The 22,588-nt window shown below is 40.4% G+C and overlaps 1 protein-coding gene across 1 annotated transcript; it reads left to right on the top strand.

The window, feature by feature from the left end:
• Positions 1-207: 207 nt before the first annotated feature.
• atp8b2 (ATPase phospholipid transporting 8B2) lies at positions 208-22,510 on the top strand. Its single transcript, XM_053327797.1, has 29 exons — positions 208-316; positions 3,391-3,449; positions 3,589-3,702; positions 6,650-6,748; positions 6,932-6,993; positions 7,100-7,172; positions 7,585-7,655; positions 7,747-7,826; positions 8,354-8,512; positions 8,604-8,692; positions 8,909-9,105; positions 9,412-9,532; positions 10,387-10,509; positions 10,724-10,883; positions 10,996-11,184; positions 12,233-12,348; positions 12,560-12,724; positions 13,010-13,121; positions 13,998-14,103; positions 15,287-15,385; positions 15,422-15,554; positions 15,740-15,923; positions 17,171-17,394; positions 17,511-17,594; positions 18,405-18,650; positions 18,766-18,904; positions 20,409-20,539; positions 21,313-21,915; positions 22,004-22,510. Exons 1-29 carry the CDS (start codon positions 208-210, stop codon positions 22,100-22,102), a joined length of 4,146 nt encoding a protein of 1,381 aa, XP_053183772.1. The 3' UTR covers positions 22,103-22,510.
• Positions 22,511-22,588: the final 78 nt, after the last annotated feature.

Genomic DNA, 22,588 nt, shown 5'->3' on the forward strand with positions numbered 1-22,588 from the left:
TTTTGGGAGGTGTGAGAGAGAGAGAGAGAGAGTGAAAGAGAGAGAGAGTCACAGAGATGCAGGGATGGGACGGAGCACGGTTAATGCAACTTGACTGGAGTTGGGACCGGAGCTTCAGCCCCGTCCTTGCAGAGATGTGGCGGTCATTTGAAACAACGCACATCTAAAAAACAAAATTCAGACGGTGACATTTACAGAAAAGTCAAGATGACCGTGCCGAAAGACATCCCGGAAAAATGGTTTCCAGTCGTTCTTTCCATGCAAAGAAAAAAACAGAAAGGACTCAATGGAGCCAAATCGAAAAAAAGGAAGACAGGTATGCGTTTTGTGACAGTTAAGGTTCTGTGGTTGGACGGATCATTTGCCAAAGAGCTTTTCATTGTCGCAGAGTCTTTACTGTGGATCTTTTTCAGCATCATCAGGAGGTTGTTGACTGTACACATTGCATCAAATAAACATTCATCCTCATCTCAACTGTGTCCAAGTTCCATTTCATACTTTAGTGTGTGTTAGTGTGCACACCTCACCATGTCTCATGTCTGCATAACATCATTTGTTTTTGTAATGTTCCACTTTGTATCTACTGGTCATAATCACTCAGCTATCCTGTCTGTTCTAAGCCATTATCTGATATCAATTACCAAACAATCTAATCATTGGTTAATTGCAACAGCCTAATGGTCATTCCTCATCATTCACCACACTTTTTCACTGCCAACCAGTGTTTTGGCTCTGTGTCAACTTTGCTTTTACCTGTTTTCAGCAGGAGTCTAATGTGTCTCAAAGTCATTGCTCAATTTTAGCTGTTTCCCGACTATTACTCAGTGTAACCAAAACTGAGTTTATCAGAATTTTCTGCATGTGTTGCATTGATGTCCTTGCCTCTGCAGCCTGAGACACTGATCAATCTTCCAGGCGCCAGCCTCTGCTGTCGACGCGCTGCCTCGTCTGTATCCTTATTCCTTAGGTTAACTATCACAAATCACACTGGATGTGCACCTTCATTCGACCTCCAGCCCATCACTGTGTCACTCGCATTGCTTTCCAACAAATTAGATCACTCTGTGTGTTTGTGTGTGCTTTTGGCTGTGTGTGTGTGTGTGTGTGTGTGTGTGTGTGTGTGTGCGCGTGACAGCAGACGATTAGATGTCATTTAATTAAATTAGCCACAGTGAGCGATGATCACTTCTCCAAAGAGTCTTATCCTGACTTAGCTTTAGTCATGGCAAGGACAATAGCATTTCCCATAGTGCAGATTGAGTGTGCTCTCTGGTCATTACTGTTATGGCTTCATCCTGTGTTATCTGTGTTGTCAGAGTGTGTGTCCCACATGAAGACATAAGGAGATTCAGAGCTGCGGCACGTGCCCTCACATGTCCAGCCATGGGGGGAAGAGTGTTAAAGAGACAGGGATGGAAGAAAAGGAGTGCTTTCAGACTGCAGTTAGTCATTCTGTGTAGATATGAAGTATTTTAGTTTGAATCAATATTTTATGTGCTCCTTCATGTCCCAGTTGTTTATGGAAACCTTATGCTCACAGCAGAGAAAGCATGCAATTCAAAGTTTCCCAGTAATGGAGCTTTATAGATTGATACAGACTTGTTGTGCTGCATCTCGTCTACGTCAGGGCTTCTAATGCCCTTGAAGCTGTCAGAGACATTAAACACTTAATGGGCAGTTTGCTAAAGATGCCCATGCATTCAGGTTGAGTTGGTCAGGAGGCCTGTGTCTCTGTGCTTACCTGGCACAGGCATCTTGTCCTCTTCGTGGTGGGCTAATGCAGCCTTGGCACTGCCTGTCAGACAAAGCTCTCTGGTGAACACTTACCCCAGAAAGCAACATAATGACCTTCAGGTGGATTGGAAGAGGGCCAAAGTGAAGTGGAAAAAGGGAGCAAGAGGGGAATAGAATAAATAAATCATAAAAGAGTGTTAACAGAACAGTTTCAAATTATCTGCACCTACAGGATCAGAAAACTGAGATATTGTCAGATTAACAACAGTTTAGAGGTGTAATTACAGTAAAAATCTAGCAGCTGTAACATGTCAACCTAATATTAGAATGGTTTTAGAAACCAATGAGGCCTATTTTTATTTTTTGTGAGATAATTTAAAATGATTAGTGTTAGTTGGGCAATATGATTATGTATAGACAACTGTGAGATATTTTGTCATTGTGTTTAGGAAGGCATATAGCAGTAGGCTTATTTTTTGTATCAATGTGATAAAATAACATGATTTGTTGACTAAATCCACTTTGACAACAGCCCAGCTGGTCTGTAGCCAACCAAAGCTCATCTGCCGCACCAAATGTGTCTTATAACATGAAAAAAAGAGGAGCTCTCATCTCATCTCTCAGCAGAGAAAGAAATGAAACTTATGAGCTGTATAAAGTAAGACAGGACTTCTCAGTGCAGCAGAAACACAGGAAACCACATTGTCTTTGTTTATGTGTGTGCATATAATGATGGGGCAATGGCTTCTGCTCTATGATGTCCCTTCCTGTGGTGCCTCGCAACCAGTCTAAAGTATATAGAGGACTTTGTGGTTTTAGAGCTACAGTACCTCTGTGCATAACAGAAACTTTCGTCCTGAATTTTTATATGTTTGTGTGTGTGTGTGTGTGTGTGTGTTTGTATGTGGGCCCTGTACAGCCATGTGCAAAACAGGCCAGTCATTTCATTTAAAAAGCTTTCTCATCAATATTAGAGGAGGCTGGCCTGACAGAGGAGGAGGGGAACTCCCAAACTACTTTGCATCAGCATAAACAGATACAGACACATAAACCTAAAAACAGCAAGAGGATGAACAACATGGTCAGGTGGGGGGGGGGGGGGGGGGGGGGGGGGTAGTACAAGAGCTAAAGCACAAGAAAATGAAATAGTCTTATTTTCTATATATGTATGTCTGTTTGAAAGTGTGCTTGGTGTTTATGTGTTACCACTTGTAATTAGGCCCAGTAACTCAAACAGACATAAAACATCTCATCTCTAACACTTAACCACTCATCCGTAGTTAAGTGTTATGTATCTGGCCCAAATTGCACATCCGGTCATTAGAAAACAGAGCCTGCAGCTAATTACATATCAGAGCTAATTGGTCTGCTTGTTAGTGCCAATATGTGTGAGGGAGAAAAAATGACTGCTGCTCTGCCTCCTATGATACTATTCAGTCAATCTCCAGCTGTATTGATTTATAAATTCACAAATGTAGTAGACCCTTCTGGTGTCTGTCTCCTTCACTCTCCACCCAGGACTGCAAAGGATAACGCTGAACGACATTTTTTAGGATTTACCGATATGTCCTTTAATGCATATCGGATGCACACAGATGCAGAGGTTTTGTCTGTGTTTTATGTTTTGATATCATCCCTCATTTTGTGTTTTTGCAGAGGAGGAGAGAAGGGTCAGAGCTAATGACAGAGAGTACAACGAAAAGTTCCAGTATGCTGTAAGTCTTCCGTTTTCTCCTGTATATGTTCAATAATGTAGAGCTGTCATTAAGAATAAGAAAACAATTTATCACAATTTGTTTGAAATAAAGTTAAGATTTATATTGTTTTTCTATTTTCCACCTCCTCCTCATCCAGAGCAACTGCATCATGACATCCAAGTACAACATCATCACCTTTCTGCCCGTCAACCTGTTTGAGCAGTTCCAGGAAGTGGCCAACACCTACTTCCTTTTCCTGCTCATATTGCAGGTGAGGAAAGGGAAAATATGGATGTAAGCATGGCGCAGGGAGAGAGAAAGAGAGGGTCTAAGTCTTAATTGACACTGTCCAAACTGTGGGCACTTAAGCCTTGGTGGCATTATTTTCAGGATTGCGTATACTCATCCTGACTTTTTGGCTGCAAAATTTAAAGATGTACCTTTTAAATAAGAGCAAAGTTACAACTGTAATCAAAAGGGTTGAAGAACAGTCTTCTTATTCTAGGTACATTATTTTGAGGCTTGTGCACAAAAATAGGGTGCCTGGTAAGAAGTTAATTATTACGTGTGTGTGGGGTGAGTAAGTTTACAATTTAAAGGGAAAAAGACGCTTCAGTTATTGATAGTTAGCTTGAGACAAATTGAGTGGCTGTAATTGCTGATAATAAACTGAGTAGGAGATATTAAACTGGGAAAGTTAAATACCAAATAAATTCTGAGTGTGTGATGAGACAAATTTAGTGAGTGTACTGTAACTTCACAGCTTCCAGCAGTTGAGGGGGCTCAAAGCACCAGTGGGACTGCTAATATGGGATAAAACAAACACCTGTTTTAGTCAGTGGGGAAGTTGAGAGAAAAAGTTTAGTTAGTTGATTTTTATGTTTCAACTTCAGTTAAAAATGTTGAATACTAAAACTGGGGATATTGTTTTGGTTTTTAAGCTTTTAGTACGGTGGCCGAGACCCGCCATAGCTGCAAATAAAAGTAACGCTGCAAACAAAAACAAACGCTGCTGCAAATAAAAGAAACGCTGCAAATAAAAAGACACACCGTAGCAAACAAAAAAAAACGCTGCAAATAAAAACAAACGCCGCTGCAAATAAAAGAAACACCGCAGCAAAAAAAAAAAAAAAGGAAGTGGATTACCGGGGACTGTTTTTGCCGAAACACCGGAAGAAGAAACAACAACAACAACAGGACTACGAATTGGAAAACGAACTTGTTGTATTGTTAGCTTCGGCTAACACGGGGAGACCACTAACGAGAGTGGAAACAACTGACGGCTACATAGTTTAGGCAGCTTATTACTGTCGTTGTTGTTGTTGCTTGTACGTGCAGGTCAGGAAAAGACGTAAAAGGGACCGTATACGGTTTGTTATTTGTGTTATTACGTTACGTGTTGGACTAAATACATATTGAGGAAAAGTATTTCGATGTTATGGAAACGGATTTCATATTTCACAAGAATGGATACTTGGCGAGCTGTACAGAAAGTCCGGAGTCATAAGATGATCGGTGTGGATAAAGGGAAGACTTTGAAGGTATGTAGAGATTATAGCTGTTTTTACTTTAGCTGAGTGGCTAGCCGAGCCAATCGCTAATACTATTACGGCTGTGAGCAACCAATATAATTCGTGAGTGGTCTTGAATGAATCAGGGCAACCTATGCTTTCTAACAATGTACGGCATGAATAAATATGTTTAAGGGTTGGGTTTAAAACATTCAGAAGGACTTGTGGCTACCTGCCAACCTACGACCCGTCCCGTAGGCGGAACAGCGTGTTTTAAGTGTCTGCAGCCGAAGCTAACAATACACCGGCATTCTCCAGTTCAACTTCAAACCTGGGGCTACATCGCCTGACCAAATAACACATTAAAAAGTACATGTAGCGACATTAAACACTACCATTTTCACTTACTTTCTAGTTCGTTTTCCAATTCGTAGTCCTGTTGTTATTGTTTCTTCTTCCGGTGTTTCGGCAAAAACAGTCCCCGGTAATCCACTTCCGCTGTGGCTTTTTTTATTTGCATCGTTTTTTTTTATTATATGCTGCGGTGTTTTTTTTGTTTGCTGCGGTGTTTCTTTTATTTGCAGCGGCGTTTGCTTTTATTTGCAGCGTTTTTTTGTTTGCTGCAGTGTTTGTTTTTGTTTGCAGCGTTACTTTTATTTGCAGCTATGGCGGTTCTCGGCCACCGTATTTTAGAGCTTATTAAACTCTTTTCAAAGCCTAGTGGGGAAACACAAAATGACACAGTAGTCAAGCTAATAACAAGGCTTTCTTTCTCAAGTTTGAAGGAAGGTATTCAGTGATAAAATTGTTAAGACATAGTTTAGTTGATCTTTTCACTTCACTTAGTCCAATCTCCTTACAACACTTAAAAGGAGCTTGGGAAAAAGATTTAGCTTTGACAATAAGTGACGAGGACTGGTAAACTTATCTTGGTGATATTCACAGAGGCTCAATCAATTCGAGACACCAACTCATTCAATTTAAAGTTATCCACTGGTTGCATTACTCCTGTACTAAACTACATTCTTTCTACCCGTGCTCCAAATGCAAATCAGCTGAAGGAACCCTGGGTCATCTCTTTTGGTTCTGCCCCAAATGAAACCAGTTCTGGTCAGATATTTTCAAATGTTTTTCTGAGGTATATAACTGCAAAATTCCTCCAGATACTCGCACTGTGCTTTTAGGTGGAGCCCAACAACTCTCTACACACTGATCAATATGCATAAAAAAACAATACAATACAGTATGGTCATTACACAAAGGAGGATATTTTAACTCACTGGAAGAGTGACGAGGCTCTTTTAAGGCCTGGCATTCAGAAGTCACCAGTTTTGTTGCACATGGAAAGGGTTCGACACACAACAGTTGTATGTATTGCTCCTATCCCTGTCTGTCAATGTAGCCTTTTGTTTTTGATATCTGCATAATGACTGATGCTGATCATATGTCTATTGTCTGTAATACCTGTATTTTTTAAATTTGTATTTATTATTATCATTATTATTATTATTATTTGCCTCCTTTAGTTTAGTTTAGTTTAATAGTTTAACATTTTGGGACATACACTTTTCCCCTGAGGTGAACTAGATTCCTAGGGATCCACAAGGTCTGCTATGCGGCCGGGTCAGATGTGGCTGTACAATATACTGCATTTGTTTCCCCATTCAGAGTAATCTGGAGATCAACCCTCTCTCTGTTTCTGTCTAGTTGATACCTCAGATCTCCTCTCTTTCCTGGTTCACTACCATCGTGCCTTTAGCTCTGGTCCTGAGCATCACTGCAGTAAAGGATGCCACAGACGACTATGTGAGCCCTTTTTTTTAACACATCACACAATCTTGCATGTGGCAGGGTGAAATTACAGTGATAAACAGTACAAGGACTCCTGATTACTTTAAATGTAGTGGACAAACAAGCAGCTTTTGTTAAATATAGTGAGCCTCCTTCAGCTCCTTCTGAAAAGCTCACAATGATCTTTGTCTCCTGCAGTTTCGTCACAAGAGCGACAACCAAGTGAACAACCGTCAGTCTCAGGTTCTCATCCGTGGCTTGTAGGTTTGCTACCACTGTTGAGGTGTCTTAAATCTAAACAATTTCTCTTCATTTGATCAGAAACGTTATCTTTCTTCACTTTTTCTCTTTGTTTCTCTACATTAGGCTTCAAAATGAAAAGTGGATGAACGTTCGAGTGGGTGATATCATTAAACTGGAAAACAACCAGTTTGTGGCAGTAAGTGTGTCCAACACTGATTTGCTACATCAAAACACGTACACACACACACAGACGCATGCGCACACACACACACAGAGGGATCAATAGACCTCCTCTCTCTCTTATCATAATAAGCTGTCTTTATCGCAACTTATTAATTACATAGTTTAAAAGATAAGACTGGTATTATTCTATGTTGTTCTCCAGTCAACAAGAAGACCAAAATCAATAATGTATTAGCTTCTAAATAGGATAATGCTATAATGTGTATCATTAGAAGACAATAACAACTGCAGATAGTTGCTAACTTATACAGATGCTAACCATTTTCGCTAATGTAAACTATCATCAGTGTGTGTTACTTATTCTGTACCCTTGCTGTGAGTGCTGTGCAGTGGTTGCTAACCTCAGCTTTTGTATCTATTTCCAGGCTGACCTGCTCTTATTATCCAGCAGTGAACCTCACGGCCTCTGTTATATCGAGACAGCCGAGCTGGACGGGTCAGAAAACACTCTACATTTTATTGTTGAAATGCAGTACCTCAGGAAACTACTGGACATTTAAATTGCTGTGTGTTGTATTATCTTTCAGAGAGACCAACATGAAGGTGCGTCAGTCTGTCTCAGTGACATCTGAACTTGGAGACCCAAACAACTTGGCTTCGTTTGATGGTGAGATTTGAATCAGCGAATCTCTCAGTTTAGTTTCTCACTCTGTTCGTCTTCCTTCCTCAGAAATATAAAGGTCAACAGTTCTCAGTCTGCGGCTGACTGTTAAACACCTTGCATATGAGCAAACACAATCCACATAGAGAGTCTGCCCTCTCCTTTTAGCACTGATCTACAGCTTTTCATCATCCGCCCACAAGTACAGACAACAAAAGAGTTTCGTGTCAGCACAGCACGCCCACACACACACACACACACACACACACACACACACACACACACACTCTTCACCTGCTCAGGAACATGCATTACTGCAGCAAAAGAACCCACACTTTGCCACATATCAACTTACCCAAGGTGTTTGTTTCATCCTGGATGTGTGACGACAACATGATGTCACAGGGATGATTAAACCAACACTATATTCTACTGCTATGAAATATATCCACTATATCTATGATATGGCATCTAATTTAGATTTGTGTGTGTTTGTTCACATTTTACTTGCCCATACCCTACTGTGTGTGAAGGTGAGGTAGTGTGTGAGCCCCCCAACAACAAGCTGGATCGTTTCTGCGGGACTCTGTACTGGAGAGACAAAAAATACAACCTGACTAACCAGAACATGCTGCTACGAGGATGTGTCCTTCGCAACACTGAGGCCTGCTACGGCCTGGTCATCTTTGCTGGTAGGTGTGTCTTTGTGTGTGTATTTGTGCAATTAATGTATGTATGTGTGACACATATAGCAGGTCCAACTTTCCCTGTTTTCTGTCCCAGGCCCAGATACCAAGCTAATGCAAAACAGCGGTCGCACCAAGTTTAAACGTACAAGCATCGATCGTCTGATGAACACCCTGGTGCTCTGGGTAAGACATCCCAATCCTCTCACTTTCATGACTCATAACTATTTCAGGATGTTATCTCAGTAGCTTGAATCTAGTTTCATATCTTCTCTGATAATGTACTCAATCGTCATTTGTGTTCAAATAACCAGAAATACAAATGTAAGATATCTGATTGTACATTTCGAGTCCCTACTCTTGCTTACATGTACCGTTAATGTTTACCCATCTGTGCATCAGATCTTTGGCTTCTTGGTGTGTATGGGTGTGATCCTTGCTGTGGGTAATGCAGTGTGGGAGCGAGAGGTGGGCTCCCTGTTTCAGAGCTACCTGCCCTGGGACCCTCCTGTAGACAACTTTCTGTTCTCAGCTTTCCTCTCCTTCTGGTCCTACGTCATCATTCTGAACACTGTGGTGCCTATCTCGCTCTATGTCAGGTGAGGAGACACCGATGATGACAAAGAGACATAGTGGTATTAATATTGAGGATATACTGGTATTCCGTAGGTAGTTGTTTACACCAACTTTTATGTATTAGAGCCATTAGCATTCTTGCCTGTATTTAGATATCTACTTTTATACTCAGTTAATCTGTACTATACAGTACCAACTGATGAGAATATTGTCTGTTGCCTCTAATGTCGTGGTGGCGTATTAAAGACACTCAGCTTGAAACTGGCACTAACTTAGGTGACTTTTAACTGTACTGGTTTTGTAACTCCTCTCACTTGTTTGTGTCTCAGTGTTGAGGTAATCAGGCTGGGTCACAGCTACTTCATTAACTGGGACCAGCAGATGTTCTGCTCACAGTGTAACACAGCAGCTGAGGCCAGGACCACCACTCTGAACGAGGAGCTGGGCCAGGTGAGCATCCACACTTACAACACAGCAAACACATAATATGACATTTCATGCTTGCTTATGGACTGTCTATTCCACTCACCCATCCACCATACTGTACAATTATTTAGTTTCAGCCTGTGTTGCATTCTGATGCTCTTTTAGACATATGATCATTTCAATAGTCTTTCACTGTCTGTAAAATTAAAAATTAAATGATGTCAAAGATGCATTGGACTAAAGTCTGTAAAGGTAAATCAGAGGCATACATGTGAAAAAATAGTTGCTGAAAATGTGTGAAAAGACTCTGAGCTATGTAATACTGTAGAGTTAGACCATGACTGGCATGACCCCCCACCCTACACTATGTATAACTAAAGTGCCTTTGTAGTAGCTGGGTTTTGGACTGGGTTTGTTGGCTGGTGGCAGCATGCAATATCTTTATTGGAGGTGTAAACTTTCCGGATAGATAGAAACGTCTACACTTAATTATTAGTGTTATTTTCACTGTGTATAAAATTCAAGGGGGCGAGTTTCAGTGTCTTCAGCAGACATGCCCCCAGCCATTCAGATCTTGAAATAGGCTACTGCTGATTTGAAATGATTTTTAAACTTATTTTATATACTTTCTCAAAAAACTCAGAACACATATTGACTATTGCTTTACACAGACTTTAATACATTTTGCAGTAAAAAAAAAAAAAAATGAAGGAATCAGATGTTTCATGTTGTACAAATTGGTGCCTCCAGATTAAAAATAGTTTGAAGCTTGACTAACTGGTGGTAAGAATAGGCTATCTCACCATATTTAGCTATACTCACTAGAAGCAAGCCTCCACGCTCAACCCATTTTACCCAATTTTGAATGTTTCCATTAGGTTGAATACATCTTCAGTGACAAAACTGGAACTCTCACTCAGAACATCATGAGCTTCAATAAGTGCTCTATCAATGGACAAACTTACGGTAAGTCTACACACACACTTGTTATAAATCAGCATGTGAACGAATACATATAATACAAAAAGCACACAACAATGGCTTGAACATCTGGTGTTTGTGTTACTGTTAGGTGAAGCGACAGACCCATTGGGACCTCAAAAGGTAAGTAGCCAAAACATCTAAAAACTAAAGGACACATTCATACATCTGCACATATCTCTACTACCACTTTATGACATATTATCAGTGCCCAACTCTTCATTTATGTTCCAGAGACTGGACTTTACCCCCTTCAACCCCCTGGCAGACCCAGACTTCTGTTTCTATGACGACACCCTCCTGGAATCAGTGAAAGTGGGAGACTTGCACACTCACGAGTTTTTCCGCCTGCTCTCCCTCTGTCACACTGTCATGAGTGAGGAGAAGAGTGAGGGTGAGAACCACGATGAGAATCTGGGAGACTGAAAGGCAGCGAACATTCAGACTAACACACCATCTGTCAATTTTTTATTAGCCATTATTTATTTATTAATTTTTCTGTGCAGGAGAGCTGGTTTACAAGGCCCAGTCTCCAGATGAGGGCGCTCTAGTGACAGCAGCTCGAAACTTTGGCTTTGTGTTTCGCTACCGAACGCCTGGGACAATCACCACCACAGAGATGGGACGAACAGTCACCTACACTCTGCTCGCTATACTGGATTTCAACAACATACGGAAGAGGATGTCTGTTATAGGTGCTAAACACTGCTCAATTTGAAAGCAAAAGAAAATCTGGAAATGTATCAGTTTCTGTTTTTTTACCTAATATTTTAGTTGTTTTCCCCAAATTTGAACAGAAAACAGAGAAATAGTAAAATAGGACAACATCAATATCAGAACCCTGTTAATGGCACTAACAACAAAATGAATTGCTTTAATGAGTGTTGTCATTTTAATTATGTAGTTTTAGATGGTATGTGCAACAATTAGATTGAAATTATTACAGCAATGCAGGTAAACTGTTACATTTTTAAAATACTGTTTGCAGCATAAAAAACTGAATAGTTAAAACAATTAAAGTTATTTACTCATTGGAAATCTTACAAAATCAGCAACTCATTTGCGTTTTCTCCTTGTTTTTAATTTTTACTGTAATTATAGTGATCAGCAGCTCCATGCAGCTGGTGCATATGGACATAAAACTCAGCTGAAAATTCGCTTTAAATGATTTTGTACTTTTAACAACTCTAGGTATTTTTTGATAAGTAGGTGTTTGTGTGTATGTTACTGAACCACCCCCACTGCACACATTTACAAAGCAAATAGTGTGCTGCCTTTTTGGAGTCTTCATTCAGAGTTTGAGAGACTGCAAACAGAAAACACATTTACTTTGAATGTAAAACACCAATGGGACATTGCAGTAGACTGTAACTTTTCTATTTAAATCACAGATTGGTATTTCAATCATAACCCGCAGTCTTACAAGCTGACAGGAGATGGGCTATTAGTCATGTTTACATATATTTCCCTTAGTGTGAGTTCAATGTGTGTTCCTGTGATTTTTCTACTTGTAAACTGCTGGAAAACTGCCCAGAAATCACAGGTCATAAATCACTTTTGCCTTAGCAACAACTTCAGTCCAAGCAACAGAGCAGTGAGACCACATTCATGCATCAGTACCAAAGGATATTCAGGCAGCCTTTGTAACACACTGTAGGAATGACATTGTTGGAAGGTGATGGGTGAGTTGTATTGATTCTTCGGAGTATCTTATGCTCATTACACTCTATCATTCATTTTCAGTGCGTAACCCAGAGGGCAGGATCCGGCTGTACTGTAAAGGAGCTGACACTGTGTTGTTGGAAAGACTCCACCCCTGCAACCAGGAACTGATGAATATCACCTCAGACCACCTCAATGTGAGTAAACACACCACCAGTCAACTCACACATGGGTCAGGACAGGGATGGAGCTGTAGTGCCATCTAGTGGCTCCACTCTCCAAAGCAGCTTTAGCATCTTTGGGTCTGCTTTTACCAGAACTGATGAATGAATCTAGATTGAGTACCCTGCATGTGCATGCCAGAATGTTTGTGTTTATCTTTTTTATGTATGAATATTTTGGTTCTAGGAGTATGGAGCAGATGGACTGCGGACCCTGGCTCTGGCCTATAGGGACCTGACAGAGGACGAGTGGGAGGCTTGGTCAGAGAGCCACCGCTGTGCTGACAAGGCCACTGACTGCAGAGAGGACCATCTGGCAGCTGCTTATGAGCAGATAGAACAAGACATGATGGTTAGTGACTTTGTCGGAGAGTATGGATGCATGTGTGAGTGTGTGCGTGTGTGTGTATGTGGTTTGTGTCTAGTGTGTGGTCTACCGGCTCCAGTCTGACTTTGATTTTTTTTGTGTGAAACATTTAATTCTCCTGCAATGCATGCACAATGTGTTCCCCAAACTGTTTAAAAATGGTACATAAAAAGGGAACTTAGCTTTTTGCACAGACCCTGATCAGTGAAGGGAAATTCCTTTTTTTTCTGTATGATGATTCTGTAATTGTATCTGTATGTCTACATGTAGCTGCTAGGTGCCACAGCTATAGAGGACAAGCTGCAGGAAGGCGTCCCCGAGACCATTGCTATCCTCTCCCTGGCTAACATCAAGATCTGGGTTCTCACTGGAGACAAACAGGGTGAGACACACCCTTCATACCCATTTGTAGGACTCAGCTTACACCCCGTTGTTCAAGAGGCACTGTATTTTGCAAAATACAAAACAATCAAAGAGCCATATGTTTGTGGTGAGGTGTTTGCTGAGAATGTCTTCTTGTAGAGATGGTGGAAGCACACTAAGGGGTGCACAATAGTCACTACTACTGTGTCTATGTGCACACTGTCTTAGGGCTGCACCTCGTAAAAAAAATGTTGAACGTCATTTCCCAGAGCCCAAGATGCAACCTCATATTTCTTGTTTTGTCCCACCCAACAGTGCATAGGTATTCAGTTTGAGGACTTTATAAAACAGAAAATATTCACATATAAGAAACTGGAACCAGAAATTAATTTTATTTATTCTTAATAGTTGGTGATTAATTTTTGACCAACTTATCAATTAATTGTTTCAGCGCAATACTGTCATTAAAATATTCATGTGTACATAGTACTGTAGAGCCATTGCTCTCCTACACATCAAATCTGCAGCAAGCATATCGGGAAGCCTCCTAAATCAAGATAGTGTTTCCTTGACCACACTAACCTGAAGCCATCACATCATCATTATCATTATCATGAACCAGGCCAAGTCTGCTCTCTAGCTGCAATTATGTAATTGTGGGGGCACATGCAAGAGCATGTAAACCAGCGCAAAAAGCAGTCAGTCTAAGATGGTGAACAGTGAATGAAGCCCAAACCTCATAACAATGCTTTTTTATGTGTTGCTTGCCTATATGGTGACTTGGCATTACAATTTGTTTTGTACTGGCACCAGCCTTCTTTATCATTCAGCTCCAGTATATTGAGTGAACTCACACTCCAGTAACTTATTACCTTCCTTCCTCTCTCTCACACAGAGACAGCTGTCAATATTGGTTACTCCTGTAAGATGCTGACAGATGATATGACTGAGGTGTTCATCATCAGTGGACACACTGTCCAGAGTGTACGGCAGGAACTCAGGTCAGTCTGTCTGGATGGACGGCTGCATATCCATCTCTGCCTTCCTGCGTTGTCTGTCTCCACTGTAGGAGTTACACTGTGATCTAAAATGACAAACGGCAGGTGTTGGCCAGAAAGAAACCTAAACGTTTATGCATGATTGGAGTGAGTAGGTGTGGGACCACTGTGAGAACATATATGAGAATCACTCAACAGTAACCAGTGCTTAACACAAAACACATTAAAACCATCAAAGTACTTTCGTAAAGTCAATCCATCTATTGTTGAGTACTTAAATCGTATTATTATTTTCATACGTGAACACATTTTTAAAAGAATTTTGCAGAAATAGTGACATTGTCCTTATGAGTGATTGTGTCTTTTATTCACACTTTACAATTCTGAAACGCAAAGTAAAATGAAAAAGGGAAAATAGAATAATCTTTGTTTCTCCTTTAGTAAAAAACATTTTTTGGACAGTATAATGGACATTATGGCTCATGGCAGCTGAAGATTCTATATATTTGTTGATACTCTTGTTACTTCACATTGTCCGGTATACCTCTCGATTGTGTACTACTGTTCCCACAATAAGTGCGAAATGCAAAAAAGTGTGGTGAGCTAAGTTTAGCTTTGTTAACTTTATTTCCAGTACAACAAAAGTTAGGAACTTCCCTTGATGACCTCATGTTGTAACAGGATGGACCTGACAACATACAACACAGCATGCTAATACAATCTTAATATGATTGAAGTAAAACACAAAATATCAGGAATACAAAAGACAATACACTAAAAACATGTAAAATGCCAAACAATGTAACTTAAAGTGCCAAACATAACCCAAAAATATTAAAATATGCCAAATGAAGTAGTAGAACCAATGAACAGAGAGTTGCAATGATTCAGACACTTTTAATACAGAGATGAAGGCCATGGGATGAAACTTCAGCAATCAGATTAACAATAACACTAGGCTATGGTCACAGCTAATCTCACTTACTTTAGCATTAGCATGCTCTTTTTCCATTTTGCCACCTTTCTATTTTTACCAGTTGTTTGATTTGTTTGCTCAGCTGTGTCTGTTTTCCTTCTTGGCCATTCCTCTTTCATCTCTCGTATTTTCTCCTTTCTATGTATTGTGTTTGGATGCTGTCTTTGTGGCACAGACACACCTGCTGATGCTGTTTTTCCTCCTCTCTAGGAGGGCAAGGGAAAGGATGATTGAGCTGTCACGAAGCAGATCAGGAGTGAAGGAGGATAGGATGGAGGGATGGGGTGAAGCCTGTTTCATGGGTAACGGGTTCAGAGAAAGACAAGATGGAGAAGGTACAGGAAGAGGAGGAGGAGGAAGGCACAGCAGCTGTCCCCCCCCTCCTCCTCCTCCTCCTCCTCCTCTGCCACCACCGCCCCCCAACCTCATGGAAAACATCTCTGGAGAGTTTGCCCTCGTAATCAACGGTCACAGTCTGGTATGAATAGCACGCCCCCACACTCGCAAACTGTACACATAAATACACATACAGAGCCAACTGCCAGGAAATATTATATTTCCAGTGTTATTTGCATTAATAAACAATGATCTTCTTAAACTGCCTTTCCTCCAAAGCTGCCACTCTCACCCTTTATCTTCTTATCTTCTCCTGTTCTCCAAAAGGCCCACGCACTGGAAGCAGACATGGAGACGGAGTTTGTGTCAACGGCATGCACATGCAAAGCAGTGATCTGCTGCAGAGTCACCCCGCTGCAAAAAGCTCAGGTGGTAGAGCTCATCAAGAAACACAAGAAGGCTGTCACACTAGCCATAGGAGATGGCGCTAACGACGTTAGCATGATCAAAAGTAAGTTGTCCAGGGAGAAAGAATTGATATGAAGGGGATGGAGGCAAGAAGAGGAGGAAGTGTAACTAGCTGAGGCAGAGAGGGGAAAAAAGAGAGAAGTTGGGTTCATCTGCATGGGTGCAAGTGTCTACCTTTAGGCAATGGAAATTCTCAGCAGAAGTGTAGTAGTAGATGTTGTTTATCTATATAGTGTTACGAGTAATGACACAGGCTGTGTGGAAATGTATGTTGCAGTGTGTGTGTGTGTGTGTGATGTCCTCATCGAGTTGAGAACTGGTTTCTTGGTGTCTTCAGTGCGGTGTGTGTCAAAACCTTTAAACTCTACTTATGTGCAGATGGGCCCGTCATTCCTAACTTGCGTTGTAAAGTCAAAAATAATAAGGTCAAATAATTCATGTTTAACTCTAAGTGAGAAAATGTTCCACAGATATCTAATAAAATGTATTGAAATTTGTGAAATATGTATATTCAACATTTATATGTTGTTTATAATGCACTATAATACAGTTTTAAGCAGCTATAAGGACAATGTCAAGTTCTTTTAGTAAACACACAAACATGTCCATGTAACTGTATAAAATGGCATTATAGTGTGTTATATATTTATTAAATGTTTATTTATTGTTTGTAAATGCTAAATATGGAGATTCAAATGTTAATACATTACAGAGTATTCATATTCATTATAAGTTGCAATTAGATATTGCAGAATAAGATGTTTTTTTCTCATTTTAAAGCCAGCTAAGGGGAAACAAAATGAGAAGACGTCAAGGGGATAACCCAATAACCCAATGTTCTGTTTCTCTAAGTGTGGTTGTGTGTTTTGTAATTGTTGCGTGTTTGTCTGTGAATGTAATCATGTTTACATATGTGCATGGTTCCTCATGATTTTATGCAAGTACAAAGCTGAAATACAGTAAATGCAGCAGTGATGGGTAGGATTGGTTCACATCCTGTGATTGGATACTCCTCAAGATGTCAACATTTGTTTTCTTTATCTTGGGGCGTTTCTTATAGGTTGTTATGCTTTGTAGATCAGTAGTGCAGCATACAAACATCTAATAAATGGTTTATAACACACTATAGTGTAGTAGTAAGCAGATATAAGGACATAATTAAGTGTTCATTTATGTACAATACTTGTCAATAATTATAATTTCTTCCTTGTAAAGACATATTTTATATTAAGTCTAGTTTTTTTCAATTACAGTCAGCTTTATGTACTTCTCTCCTCTCCACTGTTCCAGGTGCACATATTGGAGTTGGTATCTCAGGTCAGGAGGGGATCCAGGCCGTGCTGTCCAGTGACTACTCCTTCTCCCAGTTCCGCTTCCTGCAGCGCCTTTTGCTGGTGCATGGCCGCTGGTCCTACCTACGCATGTGCCGTTTCCTCTGCTACTTCTTCTACAAGAACTTTGCTTTCACCATGGTGCACTTCTGGTTCGGCTTCTTCTGTGGATTCTCTGCCCAGGTTAGAGATTAGAGATCATGTATACACATTATATCAAGGTCAAGGATCAGTGTTTGGAAATCACATTCTGATTATCAATTATGTGTGTTTGCTTGTCCATCTGCTTTCTCTTGTAGACGGTGTATGATCAGTACTTCATCACACTCTACAACATTGTCTACACTTCCCTCCCTGTGCTGGCCATGGGGATATTTGACCAGGTCTGTATAAATCATTACTAGAGAGCCTGCTGGTACACTGTCATTGTAACTTTCCAGGAAATAGAAGAATCACATGAATATACTTTAGGTGTATTCTCTCATCCTTTGTTTTTGTTTTTTATTATGATGTCTTGTGTTGTCTTGTGATGTCCGTGTCTTGTGATGTCCATGACAACAGTAGATTTAAAGAAAGAGGAAGCCATATTTTGGATGGTGGATTGTCTCTCAGTCAGTCCATCACTTAGTCAAGACTGAAATATTTTATCAGCTATTGGATGGATTTGCTATGGAATTTGGTTCAGACATTTAATATCCCCAGAGGATGATGCCATCTGGTTTTGATGATCTCCTGGCTTTTCCTCTAGCACTGCCACAAGTTTGACATATTTCACTTTTAATGAAATATCTTTCCATGACATTTGGTACAGATGGCCAGAATATAAAGTAACTTTGTCTCAATAGATTTTAGATGGACTACCATGACATTTTATATACATTCATGTTTCCCCTCATAATTAATTGTAATAACCTAACTTTCAATGTAGTTAGGAACTCTTATTTAGTTGTATTTCCTCTGGTATTTGTTTATTGACCACATACCTGCAAAACTAGTGGCATTTCAATCTGTTCCATTACTTTGTATTGCTAATTTTATAATGAGCAAAATGGAAACTTAAGATGATGAATATGGTATACCTTACATGCTCAATATCAGTGTTGTCATTAGTACAGCCTCATACAGCCACTAGCATGACTGTAGACTTAGTCTTGTTTTATTAATACAGCCTCTCCCTTTATCTCTTATTGTAGGATGTCCCTGAGCAGAGAAGTCTGGAGTATCCTAAGCTGTATGAACCTGGGCAGCTAAACCTCCTCTTCAACAAGAGAGAGTTCTTCATATGTATCGCCCAGGGCATCTACACATCAGTGGTGCTGTTTTTTGTTCCCTATGCTGTCCTGTCAGATGCCACTCAGAGCACTGGAGAGCCCCTCGCTGACTACCAGACCTTCGCTGTCACCACAGCAACAGCCCTGGTTATTGTGGTCAGTGTACAGGTTAGTTATGGAAGAGTTGTGTAAACTTTCATGGCTGGCTATTTTATATTTAAATATAATAGTATATTAACTGTGCTGCTCTGCTGTTTTTTTGCATGTGTCTGTGACTGTGTAGATCGCTCTTGACACAGGCTTCTGGACACTTATCAACCACGTGTTTGTGTGGGGCTCTGTGGGCTCCTACTTCACCATCATGTTCGCTCTGCACAGTCAGACTCTCTTTGGGATCTTCCCTAATCAGTTCCACTTTGTAGGTCGGTCCCCTTGTTTCTTTGTTTGTCACTCACACACACCTACTAGAGCACAACCAATACTCAATTTTTGTGGCAAATGTCAATATAGATAAGATACATGAGCCAACATTTAATCTATTTTTATACAAATGCATGACATCATTTTAAATGTAATGATCCCTTAAACGTGGTTATTAAAGAATAAAGAGGATCTTTTACAAATATCAAAAGGCGGGACAAGTTTATGTGTGTAGCACATTTCATTCACAAAGACAGTTCAAAGCACTCTACATAATGCATTAAAAATGAACAATATGAATAAAGAAACAGCATACAGCAAAAACATCAAAATACTGAACTAAAATAATAGAAACATTTAAAAAGGAAGTTAAATGTTAAGAGCAGAGACATAAATACACTATATGTACAGATGAATAACTACTTTTGGTTCCGGTGTGCACAGTAACTTAGTGCTGCTTCTGCATGCTATGTTTAGTTTGCTCTTTGGGAAAAGTTACAGTAGCTGCCCTCCCCCTGTTATCATGAGAGGTCAAGAGGGTTGATATGATTAAAAAAACTCAGAGATATATTTTGGTTTTAAGCAATTCAAATATTTAAAGACAAGAGGCAGTAACTGGTTAGTAAACTTACTCTCTGTCACACTGGGAACCAGTGTAGAAACCATAACTGGAGGGACATGTTCAGCTTTCTTGGCTTTCTTGGTCCTTTGTTAGGACTTCAGCAGCAACTGTCTGAATGAACTGACACTACAGTGGTCTAAACTGCTGGGAATGAAAACATGTGTTTGTTGTCCTGCCAGGATGTGAATCTGATTAATGCTATGCTTTTAAGTTGAGACCAAGATTGCTCCAAGACTTTCTGATTTGTTTGTTTGTTTTCAGAGTCAAGACTAGCTAACCTAATAAGTGTCAAAGACAGTTATCTCGGTTTGGTCTTCATTTAGCTGAAGATAGTTTAGGCACATCCAATCACTGATGTGTTCAATGCCCTTGCAGAGAAATCTGTAGGATTTTAGTCACTTGGTAACAGAGAAATTTAAATGTGGGTTAAATATTATTATAGTAAATATTATTGGTTTGTATTATTTTTGTATTATTTGGCCTAATGGAAGCATGGATTTGCTAGATGCAACACTTGAAACTCATAAGTACTAAAATCTTGCCTGAAACAGTTTCTAAACGAATACCACGTAGAACCGTAATGAGAGCCGTTTCAGTACTGTAGTGGGGCTGAAATCCATACTGAAACGTATCACAGTAACCATTAGAGGTTAGTTTTTTCAAATATTTTTTTAAATAACATGTAAACTTTAACAATAACACCATAAACTTTAGATTACACCAAATAACTATAAATGAAAGCAATTTTATTCACTCCACTAGCGAGATCATTCACGTGTTAAGTTGTCTAATAAAGTTGTGTGTTTATTCAGGATTTTTGAGATGCTTTAAAATATATGTACTCATATTTGTGTGTGTATATTTCTTCCTGTTTGTGGGTGCAGGCAGTGCACAGAGCACATTATTGCAGCCAGTCGTGTGGTTAACTATTGCACTGGCAACAGCAATATGCATAGTTCCAGTTTTGGCATTCCGCTTCCTCAAGTTGGACCTGAAACCTCAGCTCTCAGACACGGTGAGAAAACACACTGATTTGTCCATCTTCTTCATTGCAACAACTGTTTGTGTCTTGTTTTCCCAACAAGTCAGTTTAAACCTAGCCTTAGCCAATGATTAACTACACGCGTCCAAACAGGTCATCAGAGTGTGTTTGTGATGATGAGCGTGTGGTTACCGTCACTGGCCTCATGAACCCTTGCAAATATTGACTCAACCAGTGTACCCTAATGGTACAAGTTGATTTTTGTACATGTATAAGTTTAGAGTGTGGCCTTCTCCGTCACTGTGTATCTCAAGCTTGCTAAGCAACCGACCGAAGCCGCTCTCAGTGAGCTGTGAAGTTCCTCTTTTGTTTCTCTACAGTCATTATTTCTGGTTTCTGTCTGGAGGAGGATAAGTTTGTATTTTAAATAACAGACAATTTTGAGTTTGAGATAGAGGTATTAGGTAAAAAAGTGGCAAAAACAGTTCGATCAACTACTAGAGAGCACTTCTATATGTGCAGAATGTAAAATAGCTAAAAACTGCACAGAAAACAAAATTGGAAGGCACACCAAATGTCATTAGTGGAAAAAAAGCCTCATTGTATGAACTTTTATAAAACATTTTGGTGTGTAAAGCACTCAAATGAATATGTTTTTCGTAATTGTTACAACAGAATCTAGTATTAAAACCTGTTCACTTCAGTCTGAAGCCCTTTTCTAGTCCACTGTGATGATCTAACAAAAACAGCATGTCATTGAATCCAGTGATGATATCCCATCTTCCCCTCCTTTGTTCCTTCTCCAGGTACGCTACACTCAGCTGGTGCGGCAGAAGAAGAGGAAGCCAGTAGGTCGCAGCATGGGAGGTGCCTGGCGTGGCGCAGGGAGCGTGTCAGAAGGCCGTCTCGGTGCTCGTGGCAGTTCTCGGAGGTCAGGCTACGCTTTTGCCCACCAAGAGGGATTTGGGGAACTGATCACCTCAGGGAAGAACATGAGGCTCTCGTCGCTGGCTCTGGCTACTTTTGCCTCCAGACACAGCTCCAGCTGGATCGACACCCTCCGCAGGAAGAAACATACTCACACTCCCCCCAGTGCATCAGGGGAATGCAGCCCAGCGCCCAGTTGTGTCTCTGGGTCAGTTCCTCCGCTCTCAAACTCCTCGTCTGTTCTGGGTGGCTCACAAGATACACCCATTGAGGAGGAAACAGGCACATCACCAGCCCAAAATACACACACTGCTCCCACCTCATCCACTCAAACCCCACCAGTTTTAGCAGCAGCCTCAGAAATAGTTGCACTTCAGAGTCCAGCCCAAGCCCCAAATGCTAGCGCCCTCACCTCTGCAGCAGTGAAGGCCCATGGAGGAGACTCACCTGGAGGTTGGACGCTCACTCTGGGGACTGTGCAGGTGAGCTACTGTTAATTCCCCATTCATATATCCATATCAAACACAAAATACAACCATACTAACAGTTAACTCTTCCGGTGTCCTATAGGAAGCTCTGTTCGGTTGGAGAGGTATTACAGCTCGCACCACAGCATCCAGCAGCCCAGGCCCACCCAGTGTTGCCAAGGAAACCAGCGAGATTGCGTGAAATATCGAGTAGAAATGGAGGAGTTACTTGTTCACTATCAGATTTTCGCACACACAGAGGATGTGTTGAGAGTACTAAGCGCATATGGACTCAAGGACGTGTGATTAAAACACTGCTACATTATTTTAAAAAAAACAAAAAACTATACCCACAGCGCTCCTCGCTCTGTTTCCCAACTGATTCAAAACAAATTCATTAAATCCAAATCAGAGGAGGAAGTGGTACATCTTAATGACATGGACTCTGCCAACTTCAAATTGGGATTTAATGGTGAGATAATTGTTCCCACAGCGTATGGTGACTGTATTCATGAATGACAGGTGCAGACACAGATGTCAGGTTAACTTAGTATTAAATGTCTTATATTGTTTCAAAATAACAATTTCACAAATAGCAATTCGCTTTACTCACAAGCAAGCATACACAGTCACACATCAAACTCAACAATGAAATGAATGAATGAGCAGCATACTAACTTTCAACTAG

The sequence above is a fragment of the Scomber japonicus genome, chromosome 10 (assembly GCF_027409825.1).
Source record: "Scomber japonicus isolate fScoJap1 chromosome 10, fScoJap1.pri, whole genome shotgun sequence".
NCBI classification, from domain to species: domain Eukaryota; kingdom Metazoa; phylum Chordata; class Actinopteri; order Scombriformes; family Scombridae; genus Scomber; species Scomber japonicus.

Coding starts and splice junctions, on each gene's coding strand:
- atp8b2 (XM_053327797.1), top strand. CDS start 208: ATGACCGTGCCGAAAGACATCCCGGAAAAATGGTTTCCAGTCGTTCTT. Junction 11,185..12,232: donor GAAGAGGATGTCTGTTATAG/GTGCTAAACACT, acceptor ATTCATTTTCAG/TGCGTAACCCAGAGGGCAGG. Junction 12,725..13,009: donor AGATAGAACAAGACATGATG/GTTAGTGACTTT, acceptor GTCTACATGTAG/CTGCTAGGTGCCACAGCTAT.